Source organism: Tarenaya hassleriana, unplaced genomic scaffold, assembly GCF_000463585.1.
Source record: "Tarenaya hassleriana unplaced genomic scaffold, ASM46358v1 Cleome32, whole genome shotgun sequence".
NCBI classification, from domain to species: Eukaryota; Viridiplantae; Streptophyta; class Magnoliopsida; order Brassicales; family Cleomaceae; genus Tarenaya; species Tarenaya hassleriana.
In genome coordinates this window covers 128,077-146,792 of record NW_010966372.1, presented here as the reverse complement: position 1 = coordinate 146,792, position 18,716 = coordinate 128,077, and the positions used below count along the sequence as shown (strand labels likewise).

At 34.7% G+C, this 18,716-nt stretch overlaps 5 protein-coding genes across 6 annotated transcripts in view; 4 read left to right on the top strand and 1 right to left on the bottom strand.

The window, feature by feature from the left end:
- LOC104820761 overlaps nucleotides 1-2,972 on the bottom strand; it is a 5,954-nt gene extending 2,982 nt beyond the window's left edge. The window contains exons 1-3 of one of the 2 annotated variants that reach the window (XM_010551342.2): nucleotides 2,223-2,968; nucleotides 1,804-1,890; nucleotides 1,142-1,387 (exon numbers count right to left, since the gene is read on the bottom strand). In XM_010551342.2, coding sequence (XP_010549644.1) covers nucleotides 1,142-1,387; nucleotides 1,804-1,890; nucleotides 2,223-2,456 — 567 coding nt within the window. In that variant the 5' untranslated portion in view covers nucleotides 2,457-2,968. Of the gene's footprint in view, nucleotides 1-1,141; nucleotides 1,388-1,803; nucleotides 1,891-2,222 lie in introns of both variants that reach the window. The other variant, XM_010551343.2, reaches the window with a different exon arrangement.
- Nucleotides 2,973-7,226: 4,254 nt separating this feature from the next.
- Nucleotides 7,227-8,644, top strand: LOC104820756 (dehydration-responsive element-binding protein 2G). The gene has a single exon (XM_010551339.1). It carries the CDS (start codon nucleotides 7,355-7,357, stop codon nucleotides 8,465-8,467), a length of 1,113 nt encoding a protein of 370 aa, XP_010549641.1. The 5' UTR covers nucleotides 7,227-7,354; the 3' UTR covers nucleotides 8,468-8,644.
- A 2,173-nt stretch (nucleotides 8,645-10,817) lies between these two features.
- LOC104820755 (two-component response regulator ARR22) lies at nucleotides 10,818-12,224 on the top strand. The gene is made up of 3 exons (XM_010551337.1): nucleotides 10,818-10,835; nucleotides 11,129-11,387; nucleotides 11,863-12,224. The coding sequence occupies exons 2-3, from the start codon at nucleotides 11,142-11,144 to the stop codon at nucleotides 12,040-12,042; spliced, it is 426 nt and encodes a 141-aa protein (XP_010549639.1). The 5' UTR covers nucleotides 10,818-10,835; nucleotides 11,129-11,141; the 3' UTR covers nucleotides 12,043-12,224.
- A 508-nt stretch (nucleotides 12,225-12,732) lies between these two features.
- LOC104820754 lies at nucleotides 12,733-17,835 on the top strand. Its single transcript, XM_010551336.1, has 13 exons — nucleotides 12,733-13,166; nucleotides 13,429-13,600; nucleotides 13,711-13,928; nucleotides 14,043-14,103; nucleotides 14,255-14,327; nucleotides 14,415-14,492; nucleotides 14,823-14,980; nucleotides 15,243-15,411; nucleotides 15,597-16,059; nucleotides 16,236-16,658; nucleotides 16,774-16,977; nucleotides 17,068-17,201; nucleotides 17,414-17,835. Exons 1-13 carry the CDS (start codon nucleotides 12,789-12,791, stop codon nucleotides 17,601-17,603), a joined length of 2,721 nt encoding a protein of 906 aa, XP_010549638.1. The 5' UTR covers nucleotides 12,733-12,788; the 3' UTR covers nucleotides 17,604-17,835.
- A 625-nt stretch (nucleotides 17,836-18,460) lies between these two features.
- The window catches only part of LOC104820753 (protein PIR), a 10,442-nt gene continuing 10,186 nt past the window's right edge, over nucleotides 18,461-18,716 (top strand). The window contains exon 1 of the mRNA XM_010551335.2: nucleotides 18,461-18,579. The gene's annotated coding sequence lies outside the window, so the exon portion shown is untranslated. The remainder of the gene's footprint in view (nucleotides 18,580-18,716) is intronic.

Genomic DNA, 18,716 nt, shown 5'->3' with positions numbered 1-18,716 from the left:
TATATATATATATTGCTATTTATTTATTTTATTTTAAATTTAAAAAAAATCGATTTTTTTTCATATTTTTCGAAATTTTTTAAAAAATATGACGTGGCATGCTGATGTGGCAAAAAAAATCTATGTGGCGTGCCACGTCAGCCGCCACGTGACATGCCACGTCAGCGGTTAACAGACACTTAACACCGTTTTCGGATTGTGTAGGAAATTGCAGTTAAATCGTGTAGTTCGTGTATCAATTTGGCACATTTGATAATTTGGTGTAGTTTTTTGTCAAATTAAAAATTCGTGTAGGAAAAGGTCACATTTTGCAAAGTTGGTGTAGGAAAATGTCATTTTCCCTATATTAAACCATATTTTAGTTACAAATTTTATTAGGTAGAATAAGGAATATATTCCATCCTAACCAATATATATATAGACGCATACGTCCATTACATTACATGCTTATTATAAATATATGACATGTTGCTCATATTATCATTTCTAGAAAAGCCAAACTTGAGTTTTTTTTTTATAAAAAATTCCAACATATAATGTTGTTGTTGTTTAGAGAATTATTTTATTTATATATCTGGTGATTACATAATACAGTCGTTGTATAATTAACCTCGTGATAGACTAAACTATTAATTTATTTTATTTTTTTATATAAAGATTCCATCATTTCAAGATTTAATGTAATGCGACCATATATTAATAGCTATTAAATGCTTATGTTTTTTTTTTAATTTATACGACAATTTTTTAAGGACAAACGGGGACCATACTTTGAATGAACGAAGGATCTAGACACACACGCACACATGCAGTTGACAAACTCAGACAAGTTAATGTGCTTCTTAAGTAGTAACATATTGTTCATTTAAATTTTGAGATATTGATTTTTTCAATAGAATATATTTTAAATGAAATTGATTTTACTTAATTTAACAGCAAGTGCCTAATTTTGTGTGTGTACTACATATATATATATATATATTATACATGTGCATTCAGATTAAAGTAATAAAAAAAAAAGAATTTGAGATTATACGGTAAATATCATCTACATATATAAACATATTGAAACAACACATTTTAATATATATATATATATATATATATTTAAAATAAAAAGGGAGATCGGATTCAGATATACCTCATGTCCGTTGGTGCCGATGACGTCGGAGATTTGTGACCGTCGATTAAGGTCAACTCTACGGGACTTCTTGCCAAAGTCAAACAAAGAGTTGGCTCTGAGAACATCATGCAGTGTGCTGCGTCGTATGGGAACAGTACCCTTCGGACACCTTGTCACGTTCACGTGCCACATTTGCCATGCACCTTCCGTTACGTTAGCTCGTCTCTCCTTCTCTCTCATCTTCGGCATTTTTGACGGCGCTTTCTACACATTTATTACATACTTAAAAATAACAAATTAAAATTTTTAAACTTATACTATTCATTTTTTGAATTTTAAATATGAAGTATTAAAAAAACTAAAATGATTGTAAAAAAACTATAACATTATAGACAAATAATGTAGGTTATCATCTATTACATAAAAATCCAATTGTTTTGTTGTTACATCAATGATTTTATAACTATGTAAAAATGATTGTAATCGTACGTTTCACTAATTATGCAAAATGATTTTTGAGAATAGCGTGGCATATGGCATATATATTGTCTGATTAAAACATTGTTACGTTTTTATATAATGCGAAGAACGAATTAGAACTAATATTACTTTAATTTAAATTTAATTAAGGAAGTGCATATGGGTATAGGCTGAATTAAATGGTGTTAGGAGGTCCGAACCTGAATCTTGTGATGGTGTAAGAGAGGGTGATCGAAAGCAGGTTGCTTTCTCTTATGCACACAATCTATAATGTCTCCATCCGCACTCTGCACCCAAGTTATTTTCACAACACCATTCTTATTCTATATATATATACACACACACACGATTTTTAATAGTGACAAAGTTCAGAAGTTTGATCTCGAGACTAATCAATTCAATAACCTGATTTTACGATGTATGGTCGAGCCGAATTATATATGATTATATATAGATTGATCATTTTTTTCTGTATAGTAGAAAGTACATAGCGCATTTTACACGTATGCTTATTATATGATGATAATGGGAGAATGATTCCGCAATACACATATACACATTAGCATGTATAATTAAATACATACATATATATAGAATCATAGATATATGATTGGAATACCTGAATGGTTAGGACAGGAGGCTTGTTGATGTTGTTCAAGTGCTCATGGATCCTCTCGAGTCTCAAACTGCTAACTTGTCTGTACTTTGTGTAGTTCACGGCGTAGACACAAGTAACCCTCGGGTTCACAAAGAGACTAAGAAGAAGAAGAAGAAGAAGAAGAAGAAGAATATGAACAACTTGGGTGATGTTATTGCTGCAGACCCATCTTGTCTTCGTTGCGAAAACTTCCATCTTTGTATAGTTTTTTATATCTTTCAGTGCCCAGAGAGATCAAAAGGGAACACTACGGAGATTGGACCATTTCAAGAAATGGAAAGAGATTCAATAAAATCCCAAAACCCAGATTCTTGAGACGAGTGAGCAGAGAAAGTGACCTCCCTCTCTCTCTCTCTCTCTCTCTCTCTCTCTCTCTCTCTCTCTCTCTCTCTGCAGTGGTGTTAGATAGGGAAGAAGATAGATGGGTGTATAGGAAATTATGAAGTTAAATACAGAAACGGAGAGAAGCAAAAGCAAAATGAGACTTTCAAGATCATCAAATCACGCTTTGCCCTGCATCATCGGTTTCATATACGTGTATATACACAATATAAATATTGAATCTATATATATATATGTGTGTGTGTGTGTATGTACATTGAATTGGAGGTCAGCCAGTGGTTGATTCAGTGCCCTTTTAGAAAAAGACTAAAAAGTATATCCATACATATTGTATATACACACAATCACAAGTGTACGTATGTTAGTGTGAATGAATATGTATATGTATAGTATATGTAATATTATAATAAAGTAGGGAAATTTTAAATTATTAATTATTTATTGGGGGGAAAAAAAAGGGGGGGGGGGAGGATGAGAACTGAAGGAGAAGCAAAGGGAGGAGGAGGAGGAGCCATTAAAGACAAGAACAACAGACCCACCCAACCCAACTGTCAGCTCTCTTCCCTTTTATTACACTCTCCTTCAATGTTTTCATCTGCCTCCCTCCACTCCCCTTTCTCTTTACAACAACCACACACATGATATATCACATATATATACCTTTTATATATAATTGGAGTGAAATGCCTAATTAATAATTAATAACTCTTCAAATCTGGTTGTTTTTCAATGACAGATAACTTAGATGATGGACTCACCATGTAATAATTAATGATGATATATACTACTGTTTATATATGATTCTTGAATATAAAAATGATTGATTTGGTGGTGAATCATTTTGATTTTAGTGCATGTAGCAGATTTGATCTCCATCTAGCATTAGTATCTTGAATCATGTCTGACTGTCAAAAAGAACACACACACACACACACACACATATATATATATATATGTGTGTGTGTTTATAATTAAATAAATCAGTAAATACCAAAAAATCAAATGGTAGAAAAAAAAGTATGCGTGTATTGTAGTAGTTGTAGTGGATACATACATAATCACTCATTACAGTACTAATTAAGAACTAATCAATTTGTTAGTTGATTTTTTTTGAAGTAATTAACTCGTCAGCAGATCGTATGAAATTAAACCGCATGATTCCAATTTTTAAGTCATTTTTGTTTCTTTCTTTGGACTCCAAGTTTCTTAATTGGGGGAGCACTCACTTCGGATCTGCCCTTTTATGCCACGTGGCTTTATTTCGTTTGGTGTTCATACGCACAACCTAATTAAATCGAGTATCATTGATTTTGGGGCTATATACGCTTTGAAGAAAGCTATTTCCCGCGCAATTACTATATATATAATTCGAGAATTTTTCAATTAAAATTAATTAAATTTGATTAATTAAAAACGTTGGAAGAAAAATTAATATTTAAAAATATTTTATGTAAACCAAACAGTAATAAAATATAAATTAAATTGATAGAACTTAATACTTGTGATCTTTCTAATTATTAATGATATTTTGTTTCATTTCTTCCTTGCGAATAGGTATGACTCCTAAATAGTGCATTTCATGGTTTTAATCGAATCATCAAAACTTTACCCATATTTTAAAATTATTAAAGATTTTAACTTCCGCATTTGACTACCGGACAAAACAAATATATTTTAATGCTTGTCCGATTCAATGGATTAATTAACTATGCATAGTTACAATATCACAATCCAAGAGAGGCAAAAGAGACAAAATATTCTAAAAATAAAAATACCGAAACTAAAGGTATTGCCTATAATTATCATTATCTGTAACAGATTATGAAATAGGTGGAATTCATAGCTATGCCTATAATTATAAAAGGTAATCAAGATTTACTATTTTTTTACAAAAAAAATATTTGAATAATTGAGCCAACTATTACCGGTAAAAAAAATTAACATGTTACCATATTCACACACAAAGGACCATAGGTTATTGCGCGTCTGTATACATGCATGCACGTCTACGTATTTTAAATAAGACCTTCTATTTTCGACTATGGAATACATAAATTTGTTCATCCGAAGGTCAATATGGATTTAAAATATTAATATTAAATAGTTTTTTTTTTTCGGTTTTCGCGAATCCCAACTTTAGATTCTTCGTCTTGTCCACGACAATTAAAATGTATTATATAACAATTTGACCAAAATTTTAAAATTTTTAAAATAAGAAATTTCCCCAGTTTAACTGTTACAATACATTTACCCAAAAAAACTGATAATACGGGAAAAATAATTACATCTTATATCGATTATGTGTAAGTTTACTTTTGTCGCTTTTCGAAAAATATAGAAAAAATCTATAATGTGACGTGGATGAGAAGTTGGCAAATCTGTGTAGCTTACGTGGATGATAAATGGAATAAGACGGTCCCTCTCATTTATGACGTGGCACGATCGTGTCATTCGCTTGATGACGTGTCACACTGACGACGATGGCCTACGTGGGAGACAGTTAAGGCAGGCTTGTCTGATTCCCTCAACGTCATATGTTTCTATGATGACGTCATAGAAACATGCAAACGGATTCGATCACTTTGAAGCCCAAATTCCATTATTATAAGCCCAGATAAGCTTTTTTTTTTCTGTTAGCCCAACAAATATGTGCGTGCCTACATATATCATCTCAATTATAACTATGTATATACACACACAGACATTATGCATTATAAAACCCAATAAAATATCAAAATCTGGAGGAATTTAGAGTTTTTTACATTAATTTTATTGCTTGATATTATGAGGAATCGAAGTTCTTTCTATATATATATATATATATATATACACACACATACATATATATTCTAGACAAATTGGTTATGAATGAATACAAATATTTAAAATACTTCCACAATATCATAATTTTTTTTGAAAATTAATTGAAAAAAAGATTATATAACCATATATATATATATAAACTTCTGTTTATGTTACAACTTCTGTTCGGACAGTCCATTCCCTAAATATGAGTGTGCACGATATAGTAGTATACATTTAATTTTACAAAAAAAAAAAGTGGTATACATTTATACTAAAAATCGCGGATCGAATATATATATACCAAAAATAGTTTCTCTAAATTTAAGGTCCACTTTTTCAGGCAAGTTTATAAATTCCATGACGCAGGGGAATATGATATAATATTTTTTTGTTGAAAATTTGATATAATATTTATTCCAACCTTTCACAAAAAAAGATATAATATTTATTAGTTTATTTTATTTTCAAAAACTTTCATCATAAAGAAAAGGGAGAGTAGAGAGAAGACAGAGAACAAGTGTCGTACACCTGGTTTCTACACTCATCGGGCTTCACCTATTGCTTTCACACACTTGTTCTCCTCCATGCAACCTCCTCAATTAATGTCTATTAATTCTTATTTATGATTATTTTAGCTATAATTATTATTATTTTGTACCACGGTTTTGATACAAATATAATTTTAGATAAAATTGTGGTAAAAGATGATATATATATATATATACACACACATGCAATATTCAAATCGTATAAAATCATGTTCTTATCCGCTAAATGATACGCGCATTGTGTATCTAAATTTCACTCTAATAAATAAATCACACCACATAGTATTAAAATTTGACGTATTCATGAATTAAACTTGATATAAACATAATAAAAGTAAAAAAATAAAATAAAACGAATGTTACCAAGGAATCTGTGAGGGAAAAAAACAAAAGAAAAGATAAATATATAAAAAAAAAGAGGTGCTTCAGGGCGAAGGATTTCGAGAGGTTGAGCCACGTGTCATTATCACTTGGTTTTCCAATGCATGCATCCCTGTTTTGGCACGTGGCATGAAACGACGTCTACTTTGGAACTCATTCCCCTTTGCGTATGACCAAATCCCTTCATCCTTATACTATATATATATATAATAATATTTTTCTTGTAAATTAATAAAATAAGACACAGGAAAAGAAGAAACTTAATCTGTACACATAGATTATGTACAGATAGATAAATGTCGTGTCCTGTCATTTTCATAATGATTTGGTGTCCCCGTTCAACATGTTAATTGTTATTCAGATTCATCGCGAATATATTCGGGGGGGTTTTTTCTTTCTCAAATGTAATTACCCAAAACTTTATATTGGATGATTTATCAAATTGTTCATGAAAAAAATAATATATACGTAGGAGAATATGGTGGTCAAATACTAAACAAGCACATATTGACTGTTGGACAAAATGATTATTTTGATTTGTCAACCACATTAATTTAGTGTCCATAAGATTGATATCTCGGTTTTTCATATAAACGATTTTAGGGTAATTTTGGGTGTTTTGTGGGTTGAAACGTCAATTAGGATTATATCCTATTTCCAAAATCATCTCTTAAATTCATAATATTTCAAACCAAAGCTGTTTCCTTTATAGACTACGCACAAGATTTACCAAAAACAACATATGAAATTAATCAAATGTATTCGATCGTATGAATACTTAGGCCGGTCTTTAACAAAGATTGAGGTTTACCCCCCTAATGCTAATCAAAATTGCGATATATATATATAAAGGTGAAGCAGAAGCCTTCAACGTAACATTAGTTGTCAACTTTGGTCGGGATCCGTTCGTGTAACATGGAGCGATACATTTATTAACAAAGTCATAGATGCTCCACTATACATGCACACGCATACACAAAGATAGATACATATATACACCTATATATATGCCACCGCATGCAATCTGTGCCCCAACCCAAAAATGTTCATACACATAGAAAAGGTCCGAACAGAGCCACGGAACTGAACAAGCAGCGACGTCGGACCATAAAGAGAACACAAGCCGTCTGCAACAAGAAACCGGACATGGGGAGATCAAGAAAAGGTTGTATGAGAGGGAAAGGTGGTCCGGACAACGCCACGTGTAGATACCGTGGTGTGAGACAGAGGACTTGGGGTAAGTGGGTCGCTGAGATTCGGGAACCTAACCGAGGATCGAGGCTTTGGCTCGGTACCTTTGACACTTCCTTTGAGGCCGCCATGGCTTACGACAAGGCCGCTAAGAAGCTGTACGGACAAGCCGCCAAGCTCAACTTGGTCCAACCAGATCAGCTTCAGGGCAAGAATGGGTGTTTCTCTCGACACGGGTCTGATGGTTCTTGGGCTTACAAGACCAACCCGGTTCGTGTGCAAAACTGGGCGAGTGGGTCGATCGGTTCTTGGTCGGAGAGAATGGATTTTCCACATGAACATGGCCACAGGCCTCAAGGTGGAACCAACGGGTGTTTTTTGGGTCAAGAATATGATTTCGGGTTTGTATCTTCATGTGGGTCCAATCTTCCTTGGTTATTTTCCAAACCCAATTCGTTTAACCAAGAGAAAGTTCATGGGTACACGCCCTGTGGTGGTGGATTGGATCTGTCAAATTCGGCGAAGCTGAGTTTGCAACAGGGATTACAAGATCATCAAGATTTGAAGTACACATGTCCGACCGGATCTTGGTCTAGGTTTCTTATAGCACAAGAAAAGGCGAGCCGGGAGATGGGTCACGACGATGTTTCTCGGACGAGTTCTTTGCAAGGTCCCTCGGACAATAAGGATGGTATGTTGGTTCCGAGTTTTGTCAGTCAAGAAGTTGATGGATTTCTTGTTCCTAACGGCGGAGGCGGCGGAGGAGGAGGCAGTTGCGGCGGCGGAGGAGGGAGAGGAAAGGTACCGGAGGTGACAGGGTTCTTGGCAATGGATAACGATCTGTTGGATATGGATGATTTCGGCACTTTGGTGGGTAAAAATGGAGATTTCAAGAATTGGTGTCACGATGAGTGGCAACATCCATGGAGTTGGGTTTGATCTTCCTTTTTTTATTAAACTTTATTTTCTCAAATGAATCACAATAGACCTAGTTTTACTTAGATCGAGGTGTGCCTTTCTCGTACTCCTATGTGTAAAAAAGGTTTGAGAATATTTGTATTTTCTTTATAAAATCAGAAATGGCGTGTATAAGAAAATATATTTGGTTTTTATTTAAAAAAAAAGAAAAATAAAATATATTTGGTCCCTATATGTATGCATATATGTATATTTATATATATGTTCAATCCTAACTAGTTTTGTTTAAACACTGGCCGATATACTTTCATAAATAATCAACAAGAACACTGCATTATATGTCATAGCATGTGTAATTAAAGTAATTATTCTCCGACATATTTGCCCTTCGTTGGATAATAACCATTATATAATGTTTGATTAATCTTACTCTCTTATAGAAATAGAAATGTGATAATGTGATGAAATCATTGCATTAATACAACCGGTCATATCTTTCACACTCTCTAATAATATTAATTAGAATGCGTAAACCGTACGATATATTTACCATAAAATGTGATTCTATATAGATATAATTGGTGGATTTATGAAGAATAATGAATAAGAATGTTGATAATAACCCAATAGTTGGTGGCTCATTCGTTGAGAGGTGACAAAGTCATCATCGAGATTTTGGGTTCGATTCCACCAGTGGGGAGAGATGTAATTTGTGGATAAAAAATGGTTCATATACAAAGGTTAATCCCGAACCTAGGGTGAATATAGTCGGACCAAAGTCTCGGAAACCATCCTGGTTATAAAAAAAAAAGAATGCTGATAATAATGATATGATAAAAGATGAAAAAAAAACAATCGAAATTAAATGAGTGGATAGAGATTGCAATATGTAAAGGGGAAAAAAATGTAAAGGTCATATGTCTATTATTGGGAAGATTCTTTATGAAGTAGAAGTTTACTTTCTTGCCTAACGCCTCTGTTTCAGAAAGAAGGTTGCAAAATGTGCCATCAAATTAATTTAGAAAAGATAAAATTAAAAAACCCTATGATGCAACTTTATTAGTTTATTTATTTTGGGTACTAGAATTTGAAATCGTATACTCATGTAACAACATATACATTCACTTTTCATTTTCTTTATAAGTTGTAATGTAATCAAATCCAACTATTAAGGGTTCAAACTTTCTATTTTCGACCAAACCCATGTTTGATTTGATTCCGATATGTATTGTGTTAATTTAACAACGATTTGAAAATCAAAGAGTACGGAAAGAATCATATATCCTTTACTGAAATTTACATTTAAAAAATTTCTAGTGGAAAATAATTCAATTTAATGTTATAAATACAAAGTTTTCTGCTAAAAATTCTTATTCTAAAGTTCTACAACACTTTGTAGGTTTATGTGTATATATATATATATAAATTTGTGTATATATATTTCGTAATGCTACCATTATACCATATCACATGCTTTTTCATGAAACTAATTTTCCAATATAAGGGATATTGAACATTTTTTCCAAAGATATATTCTCAAAATTTGTCAAAAGAAAAAAAAAACTATTTTATAAATAATTAATTGAACTCTTTTATTTCGATGATATATAAAATTTAAAATTTGATTCAACAAAAAATTTATATTAAAAAGCAATTAAGATGAAATGATATTAAACATTATATAAAATTTTTAAACTTCTCAGTGATAAATTAGAGTAAATGTACTATATCTGATTCGATCTGAATATATTTATGAAATAAAAGATAACTTTTAAATTTTTTGATTTATATATAATCCTACCTAGATTTACTCAAGCATATGGTGATATACTTTTATAAATGCACTATAAGAATATTGCTTTATATATCTAGCACATGTAAATAAAGTGAAATGTTTTTGAACAAATATATGTAAACACAAAAAAGATATCTCATTTAGTTAAATAATACTTAATAATTTAGTTTATTGTATTTAAACTGACTTTTATATTTATAACAATATATAAAAATGATATTTTTTTGTAAAAATATATTTATGGTATTTTTAGTTCTTTTATTATTTATTAAAATATTGCTAATTATGATTATTTTCTATTATATTGATTATTTTATTACAAAATTGTATAAAAATAAACTATGATATGTATTGTAAATTGGGTTTTAGATGATTTGTATTAACTATATTCTATACTACAAATTAATTTTATTTATTTTAAATTTATCAATATCTTAAAAAATTTATATAAAAAACGACAGAACTGTTCAGATTACGATCTGAGTAAATTTATTTGAGGGAGATTTTACTTTTCACTTTTTTTCCTTATATATTTCAGGTTAGAAGTAAACTCTTAACTATCGAATCATAAGTTTTCTTCGCTAATTCCATATCGTAAGCCATTCTCCCAAAAAAAAAATGTTCTATATATGAGGAGAATCAATAAGCTATGTATATTCACACAAATATCATTCAATATCTATGTTTTATGTCTATAAATGCACACATATACACACACATACGCACATATTAGTCCACACATGCATAGAACATACCCACACGACATCACAAACTAAGCATATATATACACGTCCCGTTCTAAAGACATATATATGAATATATGCATGCGGAGCACGTATGTATATCTATATGGTATATGAGCTTGTTCAAATTATTGTTTTTTGAAGGAGGATTGAAGAGATGGCAACGACAGCATCAGCAGAGATGAAGAAGTTGAGCGTGGTTGATGGCGAGGGAAAGGTACGGGTGCTGGTGGTGGACGACGATCCGATCAGCCGGAAAATCCACGTGGCACTCGTCAGGAGGTTTGGAGGAGTGGCGGTCACGGCCGAGAACGGCGAGGAGGCGGTGAATATCCACCGTGCAGGAGCTTCTTTCAACCTCGTGCTCATGGACAAGGAAATGCCCATCATGGACGGTCCTTCGGTATGATAGCGATTTTATTTGGTTTTCTCATTGAACCGGACCGGACCATTTTTCTTAACCGGATATATATACCCTGTTTATGTTTCTGGATTTGATCAAAATGGCCGTTTGTGGGAAAAAAAAAGTTCGTCCCATAAAATTTGCCTAAAATGTTCAGTTGAGTTTCCGTCTACACTAAATTGCATGTCAACATTTTCTAATTGTTTTTAATTAAAAAACAATATTTTTTTTGTTCATATCTATTTTTAATATTTCCATGTTGAAAACATATATATTTCGCATGGATTTGATACTTGGTAAGTTTGTATTGAAATTTAAATTCGGTTTAGTTTGGTTTTATTGCATGTGGAACCGTGCGATTTTTAAAACAGCGTTCACCCACCATTTATGTGTACCAAACCGGCGATCTGGTTAACCGAAGCCTAAAACCACCGGTCTAATGGTTTTTTAATTTTCGGGAATCAAATGGAAACAGGCGACCAAGGAGCTTCGTGCCATGGGGGTGACGTCAATGATCGTGGGAGTGACGTCACTGGGCAATGAAGAGGAACATAGGGAAGCTTTCATGGAAGCAGGGCTGAACCAGTGTTTCGGGAAGCCCTTGAACATCGAGAAGATCGCCCCTGTGTTCAACCAGCTCAAGGAGACCATGTAACCTCCCTCCAGTCTTTCCATGAAAACCATAAGAAAAAAAACATTATGAGAATAAATATGTATGCATACATACATATGTGTGTATGTATACATCTATATATATGTGTTGTGAGTCTAATGTCCTTGTGTTTTCAATATCCTGTGGTTTCTCATTAATGGTTAAGTATGGTTTATTATCATGAATCTCGTATTTTATATCTACCATTTATTCTTGATTCCATAAAAGAATTAAAAGGTATGAGCTTTATTACCTTATACACACACACATTTGATAAGTTGTTTTTTTAATTGCGGATTTTTAAATTAATAGATGAGACATTATTATAATGACATATCTATTTAAGATTTATATATTAAAATTTTAAAATTTATACCTGTATTTTTTTATATTTTTCTTCTATAATTTCGGATCACATATATTTATATATATTTTTATCTGAATTGTTAATTTAACTAATTATATAATATGAAACTATAAAATTATAATATGTAAAAAATTCACACACATTAATCGATACATGCATAAAGCAAACATACACTGGAAAGGTAAAAAAAAGTGTATCCGCAAGATAAGATGGCGATGATTCGGGTCAGGTTTTTAGTCACGTGATACGCACGGGATCGTCGGTCCAAATCAAAATAAAATTTGGAAATAATAATCTTGTTATTTTTCATTTTCATATTCCAATTTCAAATCGCTTTATCCATTTCCAGAGCGAGATTTTTGCATTTTTGGGGGTGCTCAAAATGTCTCTCGCCTCCCTCAATGCTCCATTTCCCTCCAATTTCTACCAGCCACTCCGCCGTCGGTCCGCCGGAGTTTTCCCCCTCCGGTGCTCAACCTCGGCGCCGGAGAAGAAGCCGAGGAGGAGGAGGAAGCAGAAGAAGAGAGGTGACGACGATTCTTCCCTTTCCTCCTCTTCCGCTGGCGATGCTGTCTCGGCATTGGAGAGGAGTCTCCGCCTCACATTTATGGATGAGCTCATGGAGCGAGCCAGGATCCGAGACGCCGTTGGTGCGTCGGAGGTCATCTATGACATGGTCGCGGCTGGGCTCAGTCCTGGACCTCGATCCTTTCATGGTCTGGTCGTGGCACACGCGTTGAACGGCGACGAGGAAGGCGCGGTAATCGCTGTTCTATGGCTACAGTCTTAAATTTTCGTGCATATTTTAGGAAACTCATTTGTGGGTATTGCACAGAGCAATGCTAGGATGGACTTTGCTTAGCCATTTGGAAACTTCTGATACAATCGTTTTTCTTTAGCAATTTTCATCTGAAGTTTTGAGATAGCATCAGAATGGGAACAACTCTTGTTTTTCTACAGTTTATATGTGTGCTTAGAGATAAAAGAAAACTTTTTTTTTTCTTCTGTCTGGGTGTTTGCAGATGCACTCCCTGAGAAAGGAGCTATGTGCAGGCGTGCGTCCTCTTCCTGAAACGATGGTTGCCTTGGTTAGATTATTTGGCTCTAAAGGGAATGCTACTCGAGGCTTAGAAATCCTTGCTGCTATGGAAAAGCTCAACTATGATATCCGTCAAGCTTGGCTAATTCTTGTTGGTATTATTCCTGGCCAAAGATTGTTAGTTAAATCAAACTTTGAAGTTTGTAATTACCATGCTTGGGGTTTGTGAGTACTTTTTCTAAGTAGATTGTTGTCTTATGAACAGAGGAGCTCATGAGGACCAACCACTTGGTAGATGCGAATAATGTGTTTTTGAAGGGTGCCAGAGCTGGGTTGAGGGCCACTGATCGGATATATGATCTTATGATTGAGGAAGATTGCAAAGCTGGAGATCATTCAAACGCCTTAGACATTGCGTACGAAATGGAGGCGGCTGGTAGAATGGCAACAACATTTCATTTCAATTGTCTTCTTAGTGTTCAGGTTGTTTCTCTGTCTTGGAGTGCATATTGGACCTGTACTGTTCCATTACCTCTAATCAAGAATGTCGCTTTTGTTGTTTGACACCGAATAGACTTTCTATGTTTCCTTATCTAGGCTACATGTGGAATTCCCGAGATAGCTTTTTCAACATTTGAGAATATGGAGTACGGAGAAGGTTTGCGTTTTCTTCGCCTTGTTGATGCTTTTATTGCTTTTCTCTGCGTCATTGGCAATATTCTGGAGTAGTTTTCTTCTTTATCTTTAATCTAGGTTACTGGTTGAATTTTGCTTGTGGACATTGCTAGACTTGTTATCTCCATTTGCAGATTTTATGAAGCCTGATACTGAGACGTATAACTGGGTGATCCAAGCCTATACTAGGGCCGAGTCTTATGATAGGTAATTCTCGTGGTGCTTGGTTTTGTTACATTTATCACAGGAAAAGATGCAGAAACTCTTGGTGACCCATTTACATGTGAATCACAGGGTTCAAGATGTCGCTGAATTACTTGGTATGATGGTTGAGGACCACAAACGATTGCAGCCAAATGTGAAGACTTATGCGTAAGAAGTTTTGTTTTTATTTCCTCATGTTTGGTGCTGTCTACACGAGTCAAATCCCCATTGATTGATTGGTGATTTTTATAGGCTGTATATCTTTTGCTTGTCAGAGAAACTAGCTTTTGATGGCAATCTTGCTTTCTATCATTCTCTCATGCTGCGTTTGAATCTGTTTAGATAACCACTCAATGACAAGTCCTAGTAGAACTATCTGATAGTTGGTGATGATCCATGTTTGAAAATATTGGTAATTCATTACCCATATTTCTTGCTCTTTTCTATCTACTCCTAGTAGAGTGTTTCTAATATCAGCTATATAATGATCCATTTCAGGCTCTTAGTGGAGTGCTTTACCAAGTATTGTGTTGTGAGGGAAGCGATTAGACATTTTCGTGGTCTCAAAAACTTTGAAGGAGGGACAAAAGTTTTACACTGTGAGGGAAGTTTTGGTGACCCTCTCTCTTTATATCTCCGGGCTTTATGTCGAGAAGGTAAATTATGTCTCAACCTGTGATAATCTTGACATAAAAATGTGTACGCTATGTGCCTAGCCTATTGTACGAAACAGTGGTTCATGGATTTGGAATTGTTTGGAAGTCTCCCATCTGTGTAGTATGAAACTTACTAGTACTCATAATTTTCTAGGAAGTGCATGATGTAGATTATGATCTGCCATTTTTGATTGTTGGTCCATGTACTTGTGTCATGCTTTAATTTTCGTATACTTAAAAACCTGTGTATTAATTGAACCAGGAAGAATTGTTGAGCTGATAGAAGCTTTAGACACAATGCGCAAAGATAACCAACCTATACCACCAAGAGCCATGATCTTGAGCAGGAAATATCGGACACTAGTCAGCTCATGGATTGAACCATTGCAAGAAGAAGCTGAACTTGGTTATGAGATTGATTACGTAGCAAGGTAAAAAATTAGAGGATTGTGTGGGTTGATTTTAATTTTGTTTTATCACATCGTATTCTTCTATATCGTAAATATTCCAGGTCAATTTTGTTGCTTCATTCTGACAGGCCTGAAAGAAATTGTGACGCCTTTTAGATATCACCATCTTGAGTTTATGAAGACTGACCATCCTTATACATAAACAGGTACATAGCAGAAGGAGGACTTACTGGTGAACGCAAACGTTGGGTGCCTCGCAGAGGAAAAACCCCCTTAGATCCAGATGCTTCTGGATTTATATACTCAAATCCTATGGAGACATCGTTCAAACAGAGATGCCTTGAAGAATCAAGAATTCACCATAGGAAGCTCTTAAGAACCTTACTGAATGAAGGTCCTATAGTCTTAGGAGATGCTACAGAATCTGATTACCTGAGAGTAGTGGAGAGATTACGGAAAATAATAAAAGGTCCTGAACAGAACGTTTTGAAGCCCAAAGCTGCAAGCAAGATGATTGTATCAGAGTTAAAGGAAGAATTAGAAGCCCAGGGTTTACCAATTGATGGTACAAGAAATGTTCTTTACCAGCGTGTTCAAAAAGCAAGGAGAATCAACAAATCTCGCGGCCGACCTCTTTGGGTTCCTCCTGTTGAAGAAGAAGAAGAGGAGGTGAACTTTTGGATTGATTATATTAGATTTATGCTTTATGTTATTTCTTTTGGTCAGCTTAGCTAGCACGTCTGGAGTACATGAGCTGGGAAAACAGCTACGGTTGGTTAAAGGATGTTCCTGACGTGGCATCTTATTATTAAATGACATATATGATAAAGTTGATTGTGATGTAGATTGATGAAGAACTGGATGCATTGATATCTCGGATTAAGCTGGAAGAAGGAAACACAGAATTTTGGAAGCGGCGGTTTCTCGGAGAAGGCTATATTCAACCTTCAGCTGAACCAAAAGAGACAGTTGAATCTGTAGCTACGGATGAGTTAGAGCATGCGAACGTGACAGAGGTTGTTGCTGAAGATGCTGAAGCTGACGATGATGAGGGGGAGGAGGATGAGGATGAGGATGAAGAGGAGGAAGAGGGGGAGGAGGAGGAGGTTGAACAAACTGAGACCCGAACAGAAGGAGACGAGGTGATCAAGAATAAAGAAGCCGAAGCTAAGAAGCCCCTTCAGATGATTGGGGTCCAGCTCTTGAAAGATTCCGATGAAGCAAGCTCAACAAAGAAACGGGGGAGGAGGACAACTCGAGTAGTCGAGGTGTGTATATGTTTCATTTAGTCAAATGTCTCGAGTTGATAACAATTGTCATCTTTGTTCATGGCGCTTATCAGCTTATGGTAATATAACTTCTTCACCTTATTCCTCTTATCAGAATGATGATGACGAGGATTGGTTCCCGGAGGATCCATTTGAAGCTTTCAAAGAAATGAGGGAAAGGAAAGTATTTGATGTCTCTGACATGTACACGATAGCAGATGTTTGGGGTTGGACATGGGAGAAAGACCTAAAGAACAAAGCTCCTCGGAAATGGTCACAAGAATGGGAAGTCGAGTTAGCAATGGAACTCATGACAAAGGCAATAATACTCCTCAAGTCTCTCGCATTTATACATTCCTTCCGGTACTTTATGTTGACGTGACTTAAAACTTTTGATGAATATGTTTAGGTGATTGAATTGGGTGGAATACCTACCATCGGTGATTGTGCGATGATCTTACGTTCTGCGATAAGGGCTCCGATGCCTTCAGCTTTCTTGAAGATCTTGCAGAACACACACAGTCTCGGCTACTCTTTTGGCAGGTAATGCCCGACATTCTCTATTTAGCTCTCTCTTAAGTTTGCCCTGTAACATGTGGAAAATGGCTCAGAAGATGCAGCTTTTGGGCTAAACACTTGTCTTAGATCGAAAAAAAGAACAGAACCTCGAAAAAAAAAGCCTTCATCTGAGTCAAGTTTACCGAATTGAACAAAGATGGTGTGCCCTCTTAATCATTTGATCTTTTCAATGGCAGCCCACTGTATGACGAGATCATATCATTGTGCCTTGATCTTGGAGAACTGGATGCAGCCCTGGCCATAGTTGCAGACATGGAAACGACGGGGATCACCGTCCATGGCGAAACCCTAGACAAGGTCATCTCTGCGAGACAGTCCAACGAGAAACCCCCCTCCGAACCCCAACCACCTCAGGAGGAGCTGTAAGTTTTCAGTTTTGTCTCTCTAATTCTCTCACATCTTCCTCTTCTTCTTCTTCGTCATGAAAGGAGCTATATATATACACATATATGCGTGTCATAGTTAGTAGCAGGAGTGTTTGGTCCCTCGGATAATCAGTTATGACAGTTGATCAGTGTAGGCCTTTGTGTATCTTAACAATCATGCCAGATCGAGACAAGCGGATGTTCTTGAAATAAAAATATCCTTCTTTTCTTCTGTTTGATTCTGAATATTTATTTATTTTTTATACAATACAAGGAATGCTTCAGAAATCAGCATCCGAGAATATGGAATTGATAATGAGTTTGCTTCACGGACGTGTAATCGAGGTGATGCTTGTCCTTTAAGCGAACCCTCTAGTTGGGATGGCGTCTTTTAACCGACCTGGGCATATATATATATATATATGTATATATCATCGACTCATATAATTCATTTGTCATTATAATTCATTTATGATTATAAAACGTTTAAAATTGAAGGAATGGATTTTAAATTTAAAGCTGAGTGATGACTAGAAATGGACGTTGTGGGATTATGTTCGTTCTGGTTTCATCCTAATTTGATTAACTTAAATAAAAAATCACCTCTAATTGATTTTTTAAATTATATTATAATTGAATAATTACATCTTATTGGATTAAGAGTTTTTTTAATATAAAATAAATATTTTATACGTCATGAGATAATTAAACAATTTAAATGCAAAGGAGAAAGGGTAAGATCGATGATTCCATCATTACAACATATTTAGAAACAAGATGGCAAAAAAAAAAAAGAAAAAAAAAAGAAAAGAAAATGTGTAGTGTTAATATATTGAATTAAATGAAATGCTTGTTTCGGACACAGTACCAAGAATTTCTCAATCCCGGGGACCCGAGGAAGAAGCAGAAGCGGAAGAACCGGAGAAGAAGAGTAAGAGTCGATCGGCTCAGCGATTTCAGGCGCTCGCCATTGTCGGGTGCGAAAACCTTAAGTAGAAAGTCTTCTCTTTCTGTCGCCGAACTTGCTCCAAATCGGTGTCGCTTTACACTGTTGATTTCTTCTTCTTCTTCTTCTTCTTCTTCTTCTTCCGATGGCTATATTCAACCTTCAGCT